Source organism: Scyliorhinus torazame, chromosome 8, assembly GCF_047496885.1.
Source record: "Scyliorhinus torazame isolate Kashiwa2021f chromosome 8, sScyTor2.1, whole genome shotgun sequence".
Lineage (NCBI taxonomy): Eukaryota > Metazoa > Chordata > Chondrichthyes > Carcharhiniformes > Scyliorhinidae > Scyliorhinus > Scyliorhinus torazame.
In genome coordinates this window covers 191,573,313-191,590,998 of record NC_092714.1, presented here as the reverse complement: position 1 = coordinate 191,590,998, position 17,686 = coordinate 191,573,313, and the positions used below count along the sequence as shown (strand labels likewise).

Here is a 17,686-nt window from a genome sequence, read left to right as displayed (position 1 = left end):
ATATAAAAACAGACAGTAAACGTTACTACAAATCTATAAAACAATAAAGCATGGCTAAGGTAAATATTGGTCCTTTAGAGGATGAGAAGGGAGATTTAATAATGTGAGATGAGGAAATGGCTGAGGAACTGAACAGGTTTTTTGGGTCGGTCTTCACTGTGGAAGACACAAATAACATGCCAGTGACTGATAGAAATAAGGCAATGACAGGTGAGGACCTTGAGACGATTGTTATCACTAAGGAGGTAGTGATGGGCAAGCTAATAGGGCTAAAGGTAGACAAGTCTCCTGGCCCTGATGGAATGCATCCCAAGGTACCAAAGAGATGCCAGGGAAATTGTAAATGCACTCGTGGGAATTTACCAAAGTTCACTAGACTCTGGGGTGGTCCCGGCGGATTGGAAATGAGCAAATGTGACACCACTGTTTAAAAAAGGTTGGTAGACATCTTGTAATTATAGGCCAGTTAGCTTAATTTCAATAGTAGGGAAGATGCTGGAATCTATCATAAAGGAAGAAATAGCGAGGCATCTGGATGGAAATTGTCCCATTGGACAGATACAGCATGGGTTCATGAAGGGTAGTTTGTGCCTAACTAATTTAGTGGAATTTTTTGAGGACATTAGCAGTGTGGTAGATAACGGGGAGCCAATGGGCGTGGTATATCTGGAATTCCAGAAAGCTTTAGGTTGCTGTATAAAATAAAGATGCATGGCGTGAAGGGTAAAGTAGTAGCATGGATAGAGGATTAGTTAATTAATAGAAAGCAAAGAGTGGGGACTAATGGGTGTTTCTCGAGTTGGCAATCAGTAGCTAGTGGTATCCCTCAGGGATCAGTGTTGGGCCCACAATTGTTCACAATTTACATAGATGCTTTGGAGTTGGGGACCAAGTACAATGTGTCCAAGTTAGCAGATGACATTAAGATGAAATGATGAAATGAAAATCACTTATTGTCACAAGTAGGCTTCAAATGAAGTTACTGTGAAAAGCCCCTAGTCGCCACATTCCGGCGCCTGTTCAGGGAGGCTGGTACGGGAATTGAACCGCTGCTGGCCTGCTTTCAAAGCCAGTGATTTAGTCCTGTGCTAAACAGCCCCTGAGTGGTAAAGCAAAATGTGCAGAGAATACTGGAAGTCTGCAGAGGGATTTGGATAGTTTAAGTGAATGGGCTGGCAGATGGAATACAATGTTGTCAAATGTGAGGTTATCCATTTTGGTAGGAATAACAGAAAAAGGGATTATTATTTTAATGATAAAATATTAAAACATGCTGCTGTGCAGAGAGACCTGGGCGTACTAGTGCATGAGTCACAAAAAGTTGGTTTACAGGCCCAACAGGTGATTAAGAAGGCAAATGGAGGTTTGTCCTTCATTGCTAGAGGGATGGAGTTTAAGACTAGGGTGATTATGCTGCAACTGTATAAGGTGTTAGTGAGGCCAAACTTGGAGTATTGTGTTCAGTTTTCGTCTCCTTACCTGAGAAAGGACGTACTGGCGCTGGATGGTGTGCAGAGGAGATTCACTAGGTTAATCCCAGAGCTGAAGGGGTTGGATTACGAGGAGAGATTGAGTCGACTGGAACTGTACTCGTTGGAATTTAGAAGGATGCGGGGGGATCTTATAGAAACATATAAAATTATGAAGGGAATAGATAGGATAGATGCGGGCAGGTTGTTTCCACTGCTGGGTGAAAGCAGAACTAGGGGGCATAACCTCAAAATAAGGGGAAGTAAATTTAGGACTGAGTTTAGGAGGAACTTCTTCACCCAAAGGGTTGTGAATCCATGGAATTCCCTGCCCAGTGAAGCAGTTGAGTCCTTCATTAAATGTTTTCATGGTAAAGATAGATAGTTTTTTGAAGAATAAAAAAATAAAGGGTTATAGTGATCAGGCAGTAAAATGGAGCTGAGTCCACAAAAGGTCAGCCATGATCTCATTGAATGGTGGAGCAGATTCGAAGGGCCAGATGGTCAACTCCTGCTCCTAGTTCTTATGTTCTTATACTTGAGGTACGCTTACCAAATTTGCTGGCAGCAATATAATGGAACATTTGAATACCTGTAAATATAAAAGACATTATTTTCATGTTGTTTTGCGCCTGGCTCCAATCCTGTTAAACTGGGTGCAAAGCGGGAGAGGCCAAAAATGGGTTTTGTGCCAGGCGCTGAGCCACGCGCGACGAACCCGATCCGCCAAGCCTGGCACCCTTACTCGGCGTGCTCCAGATAAGCACATTTAAATGAGTCAATAGGTTCATTTAAATATGCACAGCCCATTTGAGGCTATATTTCCAGGCTCATTGACCCCACTGGCCAGGCCTTACACCGACGCAAATTAATACTGGTCTTCAGAAACGAACACCAGATGAGATGACCATGCCGTGGGGGTTTGGAGCCATTGGAGCCCCTGGTTCGGGCATGGCAGTTCCCTGGCATTCTTCATGGCATCCGGGCAGTGCCAACCTGGCACTGCCAGAGTACCAGGGGCAGTCCCACGGTGCCAGATTGGCACTGCTATGGTGTTAGGTGCAGTACCCAGGTGCCAAGTTAGCACTGTCAAGGGGCAGGGTCTGAGGGGGTCATGCCCATGAAAGTGAAGAGGGGGTATGAAGGGTGGTGTGCGAAGGGGAGGTATGAAGGGGGGTTATGGAGGTTGGGTGGGGGGTTAAGAGGGGGCCTGAAATGGAGGTGTGGGGTCGGGTTATCCTCATGCCTGAGTGGTGTAGGGAAGGGTGGGCTCACACAGACTTGTATTGATTGGTTGGGGGGGTTGCCCAACAGGGGTCAAGAGTTGGGGGTGTTGCCCAGGTCTGCGGAGGGTAGTGATGTATGTGGGTAGGGGTTGTGGGGGACCCTCAACCTCACTTTGAGATCGGGTACGTTTTAAAATGGAGCCCCGATCCATGAGGAGCTGATCTTGCCCCTGGCACCTGTATGGCCGGGTGTGTTTGGACAGAGCGTGTCAGGTGGAGGATGCGTGGAGGAGGGGGACATGTCTGGGGGATGGGGCCATGTGTTTGGTGACTGTCCCCCATTGTGGAACAAGGAGCCAGAGGTGTCATTTTGGTTGTTGTGGGGGTATTTTAATGTTCCTCCTACAAGTGGACACCACTGCCCTACTCTCCCGATGGTGTCGATCACTATCCCCACCCTCCCCCCCAATGCCCCCTACACTCCCTAATGCACACTCAGCTTCTTATCCCCCCCACCCCCCCATGCCCTCTCAGTGATCCTCAACCTGCTTGGGCATAATTAATCTTGGGGTCCCAAGGATGCACATCAGAGATGGAGGCAGCCAGCTGCTTATCTCTTCATGTATCCTTTGATTCCCCTGACGGTAGTCCTCTGGCGTCTCTGGTGCCAGAGGGCCCTGACCCTGATGGCAGCACATGCATAACCGTGCCGCCCTGTGCCGGGTGCTGTCTGTGAGACGCTGTCCCATCAGAGGGGTGAACGCAGGAGAGCTGCTGGCTATCGACACCAGTCTATAGGATGGGTCCGGGTTGTGTTCTCTCCTCTCACTCAGTATCCATAGGGCCCTGGGGTTCACTTCGGGATGGAGAGACAGCTAGGTTGAGCCACGCATGCCCCTGCATCATCTTAGTATCCTGTAAGTTTCAATAAGATCCCCCCTCATCCTTCCAAACTCCGAGTACAGAGTACTCAACCGCTCCTCATATGTCAAGATCTTCATTCCAGGACTCATTCTAGTGAACCGCCTCTGGACCATTTCCAAAGCCAGCACATCCTTGCTTAGATACAGGGTCCAAAACTGTTCACAATACTCTACATAGGGTCTGACTAGCTAGCTTACACTCATATTTCATCTTCTGCCCCTTATTGCTTTTTTAGTTGTCCTCTGCTCGCTTTTAACGGCTTCTCAATCCTCTGCCTTTCCATTAACCCTCGCCATTTTGTATGCTTTCTCTTTTGCTTTTATGTTGTCCTCGACTTCCCTCATCAGCCATGGATGCCTCATCCTCCCCTTAGTATGTTTCCTCCTCCTTGGGATGAATTTCTGTTGTGCCTCCCGGATAACCCCCAAATTTGCTGTTCCACCGCCTTCCCTGCTCGGCACCCTTTCCAATCAACGCTGGCCAGCTCCTCTCTCATGTCTTTGTAGTTACCTTAATTTAATTGTAATACCATGACATCTGATTCCAGCTTCTTTCTCTCAAACTGCAGGGTAAATTCTATCATATTGTGGTCACTGCCCCCTACGGGTTCCATCACTTTAAGTTCCCTAATCATGTTTGCTCACTACACATCACCAAATCCAGAATTGCCTGTTCCCCAGTAGGCTCTGTCACAAGCAGCTGCAAAAAACCATCTCTTAGATATTCCACAAATTCGACAAATTCCTTGGGATCCACAACCAACCTGATTTTCCCAGTCCACCTGCATATTGAAGTCCACCATGATTATTCTAATATTGCCTTTTTTATATGCCTTTTCTATCTCCTGATTTACTTTCTGCCCCACATCCTGACTACTGCTAGGGGACCTTTACGTAACTCCCATTAGGGTCTTTTTACATTTGCGATTATCCAACTCTACCCACAAAGATTCTATGCCTTCTGATCCTATATCGCATCTTGCTATCGATGTAACTTGATTGCTTACTAACAATGCAACCCTTTGCTCATCTGCCTGTCCTTTCGTTCGGACACATATCCTTGGATATTTAGATCCCAGCCATGATCCCCTTCCAGCCATGTCTCTGTGATGCGCACCAAATCGTACCGGCTAATTTCAATCCTTTTGAAAAACATAAACCTGGCGGAAGGGCTTCTGCGGGGAGCCAAGAGGTGAGTAGCCATCTTTGCTCAAAGGTAAAGGGTCCAAGGGTGCTGGGCTTGCCACCCCAGTGCCCAGCGGTGGTACTCATTACCATACTTAGACATCTTTCCAGAGAATCACACACTTTGTTGTTTTTTGGGGAGAATTGCACCCAAAGTATTACCAATGGTTTAAAATATATATATATATCATAATACTCCAAATGGGAGTGAATTTATAGAGGGGCTTACTAAGAGAATTGAGGTTAGGGGTTCTCTCATCACTTCCAACTTCATGACGATGTGACTGGATTTTATAGTAGGGTAATAAAGTTATACTGGAACAGTTAAATGCATTGGTCAGACCTCACTGGGAATACAGTGTAGAATTTTGGTCACATGCCAAAAAGAGCAATATAACCGTTTCCAAATAAAAAAGAGATTGACAGATTAAGAAAGATTAGGGAAGCTTAAGGGAGATCTCACTGAAGTATTAAATATCTCTTGGTAAAGATAGGACAAGTCCACGGGATTACCTCAAGTTGGCAAAGAGATTGAAATTGGACTGAAGTGTTTTGAAAATAGATGTTTGAAAAGAAATGTTGCTACTCAATCTAAATGTTTGGAACAAATCCGTAGTAAAGTCTCTGACACTGGAGATGATCAAAATGTGCCACTGTTTCTATAAGAGAAGAGTTAGAGGGCCAAAAGGTTGTGCTTCAACTGGCCAAATGCCTTTCTTCTGTTAAGGGCTGGATTCTCCCACCCTGCCCACTACAAGAACGCCACAGGCGAGACGGCGACAATGGAAAAATCCATTGACCTGGGACGGGATTCGCTGGTAGCCGGGCGAATGTGGGCGGAGAATCCCGCTCTAAGTTTTTTTCTTGAATGTGCAGGAAAAAGCCATTTGGCTCATCAAACGCATCCCACACTCTTGTTGCATTCTGATTAAAACCTTCTAAACCCACTCTATCGCCATAGGAATTAATTTGCTGTGGGAGGCAGGAAAAAAGGAAAACAGGGACAATAATGGGGGGTGGAGGGTAGGGGGAATTGGTGGGGGGAGGAAATATTCCTCCCAGGCAATACAAACGAGTCAGGGAGATCAAATCGATCATACAACTGGAGTGGGATGTCCTTAAATTCCTTAAAGTTTCTTTAAACCTTTTTCGCAATGTTGGAACTATTTACATGAAAAAGCTTTGCATGGTTTTTCTTCTATTCCAAACTTATTAATTTTATTCTTATGTCCCCTGGTGTTTGAATCTTTCATCACAGTGAAAAATTCAATATGAGTAAAGCAGGTGAAGCCAGAGGTGTTCTATTTTCCAGGGCATGTTTATTCATACAGATTGTCATGCGTTCAACATGATGAAATGACAACATCTGGCACTGTCATACTGAAGCCTTTGACACCAGGCTGCATTACTGAAAAGTATTGTACTGGCATTAATTAAAAGAGCTCTATTAAACTATTACCCTGTAGCTATTTGATTCAATAAACATTTATTCATGCAAACTGTTGCAGTCGGTATGATGGAATGGAAACATCTGGCATCATTATATTGAAGATTCAATACTGTAAAATTCCAATTTACTCCATGATGTGGTTCACTAACAATTATCAGCAAACTGTTGCAATTGCATCTCCTGCCGAATACAGAACAATCTATCTAAAAAAAATTTGTGGTACAGTGTATAGCTCGTAGCTATTGTTTCTTAACATTATATTGGTGTTTTTTGCTTGCTTTAAGGTTTCAGAAACTAAGGTAACAAGGATTCAGTCTTTCATGGGATTAAAATGCAGAAACTGCTCATTCAGCATAATCCACTTTGGTGTTTCCATTCCAAGGCAGCAGTTGTCCTGATCCCACATGGCCAGTAGTATTCCTATATCCATTTATCCCATGTTTCTATTAGTTAACATGGTCACTGCTATAATTACTGACTCCTGCAGTGCATGCCACAGCCTTACCCATTCAGACTTTCAGGATTCTGCCTAACCTGTGACATTATGTGTAATGTCTGGCACATAAAGAGTTGATGGGATACTTTATTCTACCACCAGATGGGGCTGGGGAGCCGACCTATAAAAGAGAATGCCTCTCAGACTTCTGGGAGAGTGTAGTGGGGAGCAGATAGTGCACAGAGAGTCTAGAGATAGTTAGAGAGATAGTGTGTTAGAGACAGTAGTTAGTTATAGTGTAGATAGTAATTGTATTATATAATGTTGCTTGCTTTAGGAATAGAATTTGAACTGTATTGAGAGTAGTGTAATAAAATTAGCTTTGTTAATTCAACATAGTGTGGCTATCTAAAATGGCCTCCCGCAAAGAATGATAGGAAATTTGGCCAAGCTTGAACACAGACAGGCTGCAGCCTGCAAATATACAAACTGTAGCTCAGATTATGCAGAAACGAACATAGGAAAAAGGCTGTTAAATGCCTACTCAGGAACAATAGAACCATCCTGTCCATCACATCATCTACCAAATGCAGCGGCACCAAGCCCCTGCTCTGAACACTTCCAGGCATAGCCACTGAATGCCCACCCCAAAATGGAGATGGCAGCCCCTGATTGGACATAACCGATCAGGGGGATGGAGCCCTGATCAATTGATTGACAGCGACCCAGAGACCGCCCACAAAAGGGGCAGGGAAATTCTAAGCCGGTTACAAGGCAGCGCAGGCTTTCACTCGTTCTCTTTCAATGCTCTTCGACTGCAGCACGACAGCTACCAACACTCGCCAAGTTCAAGGGTCCACGCCATCCACCAAAGGACGACAACCGAACACAGACTACTTCCAAGAAATACAGCCTCCACCAGACTACTGGAATTAGATAAGGCCTTATCTACTCTGTATCTGCTGGTCACCTGGAAGTAAAGTTTAGGTCATTTAAGTGTGTTAGTTATAATCCAATGTGCATGAACGTGTGATTAAATAAGTAAACAATCTTGTGTGTGTGTCAAGTAAACTATTATTGTACTAAACAACTTGTGTGATCATTTGTCCATCTTATATGGGTTAAACACACCGTAGTTGTTTGAAGGCAAGTAGTGGGGGTGTGTCAAGGTCATCCCCATACCCCCACTCCTTGCCTTCAAACAACCACGCAACCTCAAACAAACCATTGTTTGCAGCAAACTACCCAGTCTTCAGCGACCACGACACCACACAACCCTGCCATGGCAATCTCTGCAAGGCGTGCCAGATCATCGACATGAGTACCACCATTACACACGAGAACACCACTCACCAGGTACGCGGTACATACTCGTGCAACTTGACCAATGTTGTCTACCTCATACGCTGTAGGAAAGGATGTCCCGAAGCATGGTATATTGGCGAGACCATGCAGACGCTGCAACAACGGATGAACGGACATTGCGCGACAATCGCCAGGCAAGAATGTTTGTTCCCTTTCAGTCGGGGAACACTTTTGCAGTCAAGGGCATTCAGCCTCTGATCTCCGGGTAAGCGTTCTCCAAGGCGACCTTCAGGACACGCAACAACGCAAAATCACCGAGCAGAAATTTATAGCCAAGTTCCGCACACAAGTGCGGCCTCAACCGGGACCTGGGATTCATGTCACATTACATTCATCCCCCACCATCTGGCCTGCAAAATCCTACCAACTGTCCTGGCTTGAGAGAATTTACACCTCTTTAACCTGGGGTTACCCCTCTATCTGTATCTGTAAAGACTTAATTACCTGCAAATGCTCGCATTCAAAGTATCGTCTTGCATCTTTGACGTTGTCTATATATATGTTTCTGGAACATACCTCTTCATTCACCTGAGGAAGGAGCAGTGCTCTGAAAGCTAGTGATTTGAAACAAACCTGTTGGACTTTAACCTGGTGTTGTAACACTTCTTACTATATTTTTAAGAAGTGTTTTGAAATAGAGACACCCCATCTCTCTCTCTCTCTCTAACAGACCCTCTAGCCTTTGGATGCCACACACCATCCTTAACTAAACAAGCACGCGCCCTGGCCTTTCAGTGACCTGGCACTGAAAGATCAGATCAGAGGTTTACTTCCGTCTCTGTGAAGGGTTGGGGCCTGGAGGTTCTCCCGATGCTGAATTCCCGACCCCAGTTATTACCACAAAATGACATTCCCATGTGACTATCTGCATCTTCACATCAAAATCCTCTATAAATCCAAACATTCAGAAAAACTGCCGTTTTAAAATTCTGATAGAAAAGCCTTTCCACTGCCTCAACATTTCTCAGGAGACGAATTGTGCAAGTGAATTGGTAGGTGCAGCAACTATGTGGTTCAGCGATATAGTTTACAGTGTAATTGGACAATTCCCTGAGGCTTTGTGTTGGCTCATTGCTCTGGTAACCATTATTTCAAATTATGTATAGTCCCTTTCACATTCACAGGCTGTTCAACAGCTCTTCACATCCAAAAAATTGTTTGAGATCTGTTGACACTGTTGTTTTGTAGGCACATAGATAGCAAATTTCTGCGCAGGGAGATGCAACAGGCACAATGTAATGCATGACCACTGAATTTCCTTTCGGAAGATCGGTTACTCCTCGGGAGGTTAAACAGAAAATCAACTCGGCCATCCATATTTACACCACGTTTACAAGAGCAGGACAGAAACTAGGTACACGTCATTCTGAATGGCTCACCCTCTCCCCGCCTCTTTACCATCTACAAGGCTCGAGTCAGGAGTGAGTAGTCACTTGCTTGGATGTCCAGAAAGATAAACCAGTAAGATTTCCGAAATGACAGGTACTGATCCAACCTGGAGTTTCATTTTAAGGTTTACAAGACCAGTTCTGACCAACACCAGTCATTTCCCAAGTTTTACTGATCTTTCCTTCAGGTGGGATGTGCAGCTGCAACAACTTTCAATCAGTTTGGCATAGTCCAGGACAGAGCAGTTTGCTTAACTTACGTCCTGTTACTGGACTCAATGGACGCGATTCAGTGGACAAATTTTTGAATCTGCTTTTGGGCGCGGTTAGCGAGGTGTTTCTCAGCGGCTGAACACAAGAACTACGAGCAGTGGTAGGCAATTCAGCCCTTTCAGCCTGCTCCGTCATTCAATACGATCATGGCCGATTTTATCTCAGTCTCATCTCCACCTTCCTGCCCACACCCCATAACCCTCCTTCCCGCTACTAATTATAAACCTATCTCTCTTCTCAATTTTTTTAGTGTTCCGGCATCTACTGCATTTTGGGGTACAGAATTCCATGACCCTTTGATTGATGTGAATCCTCCTCAATTCGTTTTAAATTTGTCACCCTCTCACCTAAAATTATGGCTTCTCATTCTAGTATGTCTAAAAGAGGAAATATCTGCTCTATATCCTACCGGTTAATGCCCTTTAGCATCTTATATACCTCAATTAGTTTGACTCTCATTCTTCTAAACTCCAGCGAGTAGAGGCCTAAACTGTTCAATCTCCTTCATGAGATAGGTTCTTCATCCTTGGAGTCAATCTAGTGAACATACTCTGTACCACTTCTAATTCATTTACTTCATTCCTCAAATAAACAGACCAAAATTGTACAGAGTACTCCAGCACTTACCTACTTTTAAACTCTATCCCATTAGCAATGAATGCCATCATTTCATTTGCCTTCCTTATTACCTGCTGCCCTTGCGCGCTAACGTTCTGCGATTCATGCACGAGGACACCCAGATCGCTCTGCACCAAAGCATTTTAAAGCGTCTCTCCAGTTAGATAATACCACCAAGAAGAATAAGAGTGGCAATGTTATGGGAACATCACAACTCCAACCTCCTTTCCAAGTCTCACAGCACCCAGCTTGGGCCCATATCACTGCTGTTTCAATGTCACTGGGTGAGAATTATGGAATTGTCTACCTAACACCGTTGCATCAGTCGCTTTAAGGACTGCAGGGCTTCAAGGAGAAGATCCAGTTACTCAGAGTAGTTAAGGACGGGGAGTAAATAAGACCTTGACTGTGTCTCCCAGATCCCAAGAAAAAATGACTAAAAATCTAATCTCAAAATTGTTCCAAAGATGTTGTTCTGCATGGCTCTTTGCACTCCAGGCCTACAAACATTCCTGACACATTGTCCCATGATTCTTCATGGCCAGAGCTAACCAACCCAATACAGGCCCAATTTGGACAACATAAAAAGTCTGTGAGAGATGCCACCAGAGGTACATATTTAACTGAATTATGAATCAAACAATAGGACTTCACATCTAAAGAAGCGCAGTCAATAAAAAGCATATTTATCATTTTTTTGGAATGAACGATATGAATATAGAATGCAGCATAATCTACATTTTTGTGCTCTATTGAAACTAATAAAGTTTCTTAGTGATGTATTACTGACCATCCGGAAGTGAATCCACTCAGAGTGATTGTAAGGAAATCTGCCCTCCAGTTTCTCAGTCAGTTGGTTGCTGTCAATGAACTTATGCAGGGCTTTCAAGGAAGTCAGAACTTCAATCTGATAAAGCAAAAACAGCATGCGCCACATAAATTGAAGGTATAGACTAAAGAGTAACAACAGATTGAAAAACATAACTCATCTTTACTTTCGAGAAGGTCTTTATCCTATAAGGACCAGTTCCTTGGACTGGACTGAGCTGGAAAATAGTGGATCCACAAACCTTGAGATTTCATCAATTTAAAATGAGAGGAACATCAGGTGTTATGGACACAGAGGTTTCGAGTGGATCTGGTTTCATTGTGTTCATTCAACATTTGAGCAGCTTACATAAAACAGAACAAAACACCTGAACGTCTGTGCAATACTGTATATGGGTGACAAACGTAAGAAATTCCTTGTGAAGGTGAAATGGGATTCGGCTTCCGGCAGGGGAAGAGAGTGGTCGTGGGTGTAGGAGCTCCTGGAGGGGAACAAAGTTGCGTCCCGCTCCTCGCCGAGAACTTGCAGCCAAGCGCGCAAATTCACCCGTTTGGGTCCCCCCCCCCCCCCCCCCACCCGCAACCCCCACGCATGGCAGCAGAGCACAGGGCAGGACGAACGGCGGCCCGGACCAACGCGGGGACCGAGCCAGCAGGAAGAACCGACGACCCCCCACCCCCACCGCCCCCCTCCCCCGGCAGGAGAGCGCAGGGTAAGACGAACGGCGGCCCGGACCAAGGCAGGGACCTAAGCGGGGCCCAAGCCAGCAGCAGGAACTGAGCCAGCAGCAAGGACCGACCCCCACCCCTGGCGGCGACCACCAAGAGGCAGGAACAAAGAGGGACTCCCTGCCAGAAGCCTCTCTCTCTCTCGACCCTGGGTGAGTGAGGGAAAAGAAAAAAGAACTTCCCCTTTTGCAAAAGCAAAACTTTGAAAATAAAACTTTTAAAGAGAAATACATTTTTTCACTTTTTTTTTAAAAACAAAAACAAATTCTCTTGAAAAGAATTTTACAAAAAAAAAGTGGTAAAGGAGTGAAGGGAGGGAAAAGAAAAAGGGGGGAAGATAAAGGGGGAAACGAAAAGGGAAAAAAGGGGGGAGAGAAATGCCAGAAGGGAGCCAAAGCAGAGGGAGAAGGGGCACCAAAAGCAGACGAGGCAATGTGAAACTGAAAGGCCGCCTTTGCCGAGGCGCTGAGGGAACATCAGCAGGAAAACAAGGCAGAGGCTAGGGCAGACACATAGGCCACAGTGCAGGCTGCAATGGCCAAGGCTCTAGCGGAGGTGCAGCACGCCCAGGGCAGAGCAGAGGAGAAACTAGAAGCCCAAGAGGAGAAACTGGAAGCCCGAGAGGCGCCCATTAAGGAGCTGGAGAAAGCCGTGACTGACATGAGCGACTAGATCACGGCCCTGGAGAATGAGGTGGCGAGACTGGCCACAACACAGGGGAGCCTGAAGGGCAGAGTGGACGATCAGGAAAACCGCTCGAGAAGGCAAAATGTCAGGATAGCGGGCCTACCCGAGGGGATCGAGGGTAGAAACCCCACAGCATACGTGGGCAACTTAGTGGGGAGGAAAACTTTCCCCAACTCACCAGAAATGGACACAGCACACCGGTCGCTGCACCCGAAGCCCATGGCAGGGGACCACCCGAGAGCAGTTATAGCTAATCTGCACCGGTACCAAGACGGAAACAATCCTGCACTGGGCCAGGACAAACAGAACGTGCAAATGGGAAGGACACTTCATTAGAATTTACGAGGACATTGGGGCAGACCTCACCAGGAGATGGGCCGAATTCAATAGAGCGAAAGCAGCTCTTCACAAGAACGAAGTGCGTTTTGGGATGCTGTACCCAGCGAAACTCTGGGTCACATACCAAGAAAGAGAATACTCCTTCACAGCCCCCGCCGAAGCAAACAAGTTTGTCGAGGAACACAGGCTGGAAAATCAGCAGCTAGGGTAGAAATAAGGGGCCCCTGGCAAGGGGAAACAACACGCCAACCGGGGGGGGGGGGGGGGGGGGTGAGGCAATGCCAGGCCCTCCCCACCTCCACATCCCGCCACAGCAAGCGCACCCTGAACAAAAAGCAAACCACTGCCCAAGGGACCGCTTCAGGTGAGAGACCATGCCCCAGCACGAGGGAACGAGAGTAGCGGAGAAGGGAGAGCAAGCAAGAGGAGTGCAGGTTGGGTTTGGGAAAAGAGCAGGCAGAAAACCGCAGAGGCCGGGCAAGGGAGAAGCGAGACAGTAACTCCCGAGAGGGGGGCCACTGCACTAGCAGGAAAGCTAGCGCCGGGGGCATGCAACAAAGCAGGGCCGCAGCGCCCCCCCAACAGGGGGGATGGCACCAGGCAGGGGGTAGGGGGGACCGCTTAGCAGAGGCGGGAGAGCAAACGGGGATAGGAACAGGGGAAATAGGGACAAAGGAGGGGTATACGGGAGAGGGAGAAAAGGGGGGGAAAGGGAAAGAATGGGGGGGAGAAACACAGGGAGGGAGAGATCGGGGGGGGGGGGACACAGGGAAGGAGGGACAAACAAGGCTAGAAAAGGAATAACAGTAGGGCTACAAAGTGCCACAACCAAGGGCTCGAAACAGGGAATCGCTGCAAGCACCCACCCAGTACGGTCTCTGGGCGAAGGGAGACCCCAGAGTGCAGGGGACTACCCGTGTGGCAGACACACAGTAGGCGGCCATGTCGGGTGCCCCCTGGACAAAGGGAAACCCCGGAGCGCAGGGACCTGACTGCATGGAGAGAGCAGTGACAACGGCCATCCTGGATGGCCCCCTAACAAAGGGAAACCCCGGAGGGCAGGGGCGCATCCACCAGGTAAGTATGGTTAATCCCACAGGAGTGAGGGGACAGAAGCCCCCCACCAGGATAGTCACCTGGAACGTAAGGGGACTCAACGGCCCAGTGAAAAGATCCAGAGTCCTCACCACCTAAGAAATATGAGGGCTGACATAGTCTTCCTCCAAGAGACACACCTGAGAGAGCAGGACCGACTGAGGGTAAGAAAGGGCTGGGTGGGACAAACCTACCATTCCTGCTATGGGACAAGGGCCAGGAGGGTGGCAATACTGATCATTCGAACAATGGGTTGGAGACATGCTGGCGCTGAGGCTGGGAGCCCCAGGCTAGCTGAGTGCAGCTAGTCAACGATAGCCGAGGTGGGGGGGGTGCATATAGTTAGATTAGAGCAGGGGTTAGATGATAGGATGGTGTTGCTGGGGCGGGGTGGGGAGTCATTCTGCTGACGGGGATGGAAACTGGGCATGGCAACAGTGAGGAGGTCATGGGTGGAGCCGGTCAGGAGGCGGGCCAGATGAAGCGCGACACATGGCTGGGGGGCTGGCCAAGGAAAGGGGATGGCTGATCGGCAAAGGGGGGGGGGCGCGAAGTGTCCCCCAACCAGGCTAATCACCGGGAACGTTAAAGGGTTATACGGTCCAGTGAAGAGGGCACGTGTGTTTGCGCATCTGTGGTTCTGAAGGCGGACATAGTCTTGCTGCAGTAGACGCACCTGAAAGTGGCAGACCAGGTTAGGTTAAGGCAGGGCTGGGTCAGTCAGGTCTTTCATTCGGGGCTTGATTCTAAGACGAGGGGGTTTGCGATCCTGATTAATAAAAGGGTACAATTTGAGGTGGAGGACACAGTCGTGGATGGGGGTGGCAGGTTTGTTATGGTGAGGGGTAAGCTCGAAGGGGTGAGAGTAGTCCTGGTCAGTGTGTATGCCCCTAATTGGGACAATGTGGATTTTATTAGGAGGATGTGAGGGAAGATCCCTGACTTGGACTCACGTAAGCTGATCATGGGCGGGGACTTTAATACAGTCCTGGACCCGAGCCTGGATCGGTCATGTTCAAGAACGGGCAGGTTCCCAGCGATGGCAAAGGTTCATGGAGCAAACGGTGGAAGCAGATCCGTGAAGATTTAGCCGGCCGACGTCGAGGGAGTTCTCGTACTACTCCCACGTCCACAAGGTCTATTCCCGAATTGACTACTTTGTTGTGAGTAGGGACCTGCTGGCCGGAATGATGGGGGCAGAATATTCGGCAATTGCCATATCGGACCATGCTCCGCACTGGGTAGACCTGCAGTTTTGTAAGGACGGCTTTCAGTGCCCACCATGGAGGCTGGAAGTTGGACTACTCACGGACGAGGCGGTATGTGAGAGGCTGAGCAAATGCATGCAGAATTACCTACAGGTGAACGATACTGGAGAAGTCTCGGCAGCGGTGCTCTGGGAGGCACTGAAGGCAGTGGTGAGAGGGGAGCTGATTTCAATCCGGGCGTACAGGGACAGGACAGATAGGGCAGAGATGGACTGACTGATTAAGGAAATTCTATGGATGGACAGGAGTTACGCGGAATCCCCGAGGCCAGAGTTACTCAGGAAAGAACAGAGGCTGCAGCCCGAATTTGGTGTACTGTCTACAGGCAAGACTGTAGAGCAGCTTAGAAAGGTAAAAGGCGTGATTTATGAGCATGGGGAGAAGGCCAGTAGAATGCTTGTGCAACAACTAAAGAGGGAAGCGGCTAAGGAAATAGGGAGGGTAGTTGATGGGGAAGGTAATCCAGTGGATGACCCGGCAGGGCTGAACAAGGTCTTTAGGGACTTTTATAGGAAGCTGTCCACTTCGGTACCACCTGAGGGACCGGGGGGGGGGAATGAGGCGATTCCTGGACGGACTGACCTGCCCAAGACTGGAGAGGGGGTTGGTGGACGGACCAGGAGCCCTGGTCAGGATCGAAGAGGTATTGGGGGGCCTGAAGGTCATGCAGTCGGGTAAAGCCCCGGGGCCAGATGGGTATCCGGTGGAGTTTTCAAAAAACTTGCCGGGATAGTGGGGCCGCTGCTGCTCAGGGTCTTTAACGAGGCAAGAGACAAAGGGAGTTTACCCCCGACGATGTCGCAGACCACCATCTCGCTTATTCTGAAACGGGATAAGAACCCGGAGGCTTGTGGGTCATACAGGCCGATCTCGTTGATCAATGTAGACGCCAAGTTACTGGCCAAGATTCTGGCGACCAGAATTGAGGACTGTGTACCGGATGTAATTGTGGAAGACCAAACCGGGTTTGTAAAGGGGAGGCAGCTGATGGCCAACCTAAGAAGGCTGCTCAATGTGATTATGATGCCCCCGGAGAGTAGGGAGGTCGAGATAGTGGTAGCCATGGATTCTGAAAAGGCTTTTGACCGGGTCGAGTGGGATTATCTGTGGGAGGTACTAGGACGGTTCGGGTTCGGGGCGGGGTTCATCGACTGGGTTAGGCTATTATATCAGGCCCCGGAGGCGAGTGTAAGGACGATCAGGACGATATCAGACTACTTTAGACTGCACCATGGGACAAGACAGGGCTGCCCTCTCTCCCCACTGCTGTTTGCGCTGGCCATAGAGCCGCTGGCAATTGCACTGAGAGCTTCTAGGGGCTGGAAAGGGCTGGTCCGGGGGGGAGTGGAGCATAGTCTCGTTATACGCAGATGATCTGCTGTTATACGTATCGGACCCAATGGTGGGGATGGACGGTATTATGGCAACCCTGAGGGAATTTGGCCGGTTCTCCGGATACAAACTGAACATGGCTAAGAGCGAGTTGTTTGTAATTCAGGCGAGGGGGCAGGGGTGTAGGCTGAAGGGGTTGCCGTCCAGGCTAGTGGGGGAGAGTTTCCGATATTTGGCGATTCAGGTGGCATGGGACTGGGGCAAGCTGCATAAGCTCAACCTGTCCCGACTGGTGGAACGAGTGAGGGAGGAGGTCCGGAGGTGGGATGCGCTCCCACTGTCATTGGTGGGGAGAGTGCAGACTGTTAAGATGACGATTCTCCCGCGGTTCTTGTTTGTTTTTCAGTGTCTCCCCATCGGTCCTTCTTTAAGAGGCTGAATAAAATTATTCTGGGATGTGTATGGGCAGAGACGTCCCCGCGGGTGAAGAGGGTGATGCTTGAAAGGAACAGAGGAGAAGGGGGTGCTGGCGTTGCCGAACTTCAGCAACTATTACTGGGCGGCAAACATAGCGATGATAAGGAAATGGATGGTGGGTGCGGGGTCGGTTTGGGAGCGGATGGAGGCTGCTTCGTGCAGGGGCACTAGCTTAGCAGCCCGGGTCACGGCGCCTCTGCCGCTTCCGCCGGCACTGTACTCCACCAGCCCGATAGTGGTGGCGGCTCTTCGGATCTGGGGCCAGTGGAGGAGGCATGGCGGGAAGGTAAGAGCATCGGTGTGGACCCCAATCTGCGGTAACCACCGATTTGCCCCAGGGAACATGGAGGGGGGGTATCACATGGACGGGGGGTATCGACTGTGGAGGAGGGCGGGGATTGTGAGGATTGGGGATCTGTCCCTGGAAGGGAGCTTTCCGAGCATGTACGCAGACTGGTGCTGTCCTTCCCACGTCTCCCGCCGAAGGGGAGGCAGGACAGGGTAGTTTCTAGGGGAGAGGTGGGAGAGGGTAGAGTCTCAGACGTCTACAAGGAGCTAATGGGAGCAGAGGATACGCAGATCAAGGACCTGAAGCTTA

General features: G+C 48.5%; 1 protein-coding gene across 3 annotated transcripts in view; it reads right to left on the bottom strand.

Annotated features, from left to right (window-relative positions):
- LOC140428312 (pleckstrin homology domain-containing family G member 4B-like) overlaps positions 1-17,686 on the bottom strand; it is a 263,637-nt gene that overhangs the window by 70,212 nt on the left and 175,739 nt on the right. For all 3 annotated transcript variants that reach the window (XM_072514651.1, XM_072514650.1, XM_072514649.1), the window contains exon 8: positions 11,124-11,240. In XM_072514651.1, coding sequence (XP_072370752.1) covers positions 11,124-11,240 — 117 coding nt within the window. The remainder of the gene's footprint in view (positions 1-11,123; positions 11,241-17,686) is intronic.